Genomic DNA, 1,101 nt, shown 5'->3' with positions numbered 1-1,101 from the left:
CACACACACACACACTCACACACACACACACACACACACACTCACACACACACACACACACACACACTCACACACACACACACACACACACACTCACACACACACACACACACACACACTCACACACACACACACACACACACACTCACACACACACACACACACACACACTCACACACACACACACACACACACACTCACACACACACACACACACACACACTCACACACACACACACACACACACACTCACACACACACACACACACACACACTCACACACACACACACACACACACACACTCACACACACTGCGGCGCCTGCACGCCGTCGGGGTGACGTCACCGCGCACAGACTGTGATGGCGGATGTTACAGAGATAGACACAATGAAGCACTTCCACGGCGGTTTCGAGAAAATCGACAAAGAAATGTGCCGTTATCCGCACTGCATCGTCTGGACCCCCATTCCGGTTCTGACGTGAGTAGCGACCGGAGCCGCTCTGTTCTGTTACAGCTATAACAGTCCAAGGCTGAACTGAGCTCATATAATCCTCACTTATGTAAAGCATACAACACTTCAGCTATAAACACAGATCACTGTTTGCTGTTTGTCATGTTGGCATCTCTAATTGTTGTTATTAGTGCTGTCAAACGATTAATCGCATCCAAAATAACAGTTTTTGTTTACGTAATAAATGTGTGTATACTGTGTATATTTACATTTAGTCATTTAGCAGACTCTTTTATCCAAAGCGACTTACAAATGAGGACAATAGAAGCAATCAAAATCAACAAAAGAGCAATGATATACAAGTGCTATAACAAGTCTCATTTAGCTTGACACAGAACACGTAGCAAGGTATTTTTTAAATTATATAATAAATCAAAAGAAAACAGATAGAATAGAAAAAGAATAGAGCAAGCTAGTGTTAGAGGCCTTAAGTTTTTTGCTTTTGTTAATTGTATAATAAATAAAAAGAAAACAGATAGAATACAAAAAGATTAGAAAAGCTAGTGTTTTTTTTTAAATAATAGAATTAGAATAGAGAGTGCTAGAGTTAGAGGGTCAAATAAAGATGGAAGAGATGTGTTTTTAGCC

The 1,101-nt window shown here is 41.0% G+C and overlaps 1 protein-coding gene across 1 annotated transcript in view; it reads left to right on the top strand.

The window, feature by feature from the left end:
- Window positions 1-316: 316 nt before the first annotated feature.
- LOC107673325 (transmembrane protein 222-like) overlaps window positions 317-1,101 on the top strand; it is a 10,212-nt gene continuing 9,427 nt past the window's right edge. Inside the window, exon 1 of the mRNA XM_016466868.1 lies at window positions 317-480. Within this exon, the coding sequence (XP_016322354.1) occupies window positions 362-480 (119 nt within the window). The 5' untranslated portion in view covers window positions 317-361. The remainder of the gene's footprint in view (window positions 481-1,101) is intronic.

This window comes from Sinocyclocheilus anshuiensis, unplaced genomic scaffold (assembly GCF_001515605.1).
Source record: "Sinocyclocheilus anshuiensis isolate Anshui unplaced genomic scaffold, SAMN03320099.WGS_v1.1 scaffold480, whole genome shotgun sequence".
Classification (NCBI taxonomy): Eukaryota; Metazoa; Chordata; class Actinopteri; order Cypriniformes; family Cyprinidae; genus Sinocyclocheilus; species Sinocyclocheilus anshuiensis.
The sequence above is the reverse complement of the archived record's forward strand: the minus strand, read 5'-3'. Positions and strand labels throughout refer to the sequence as shown.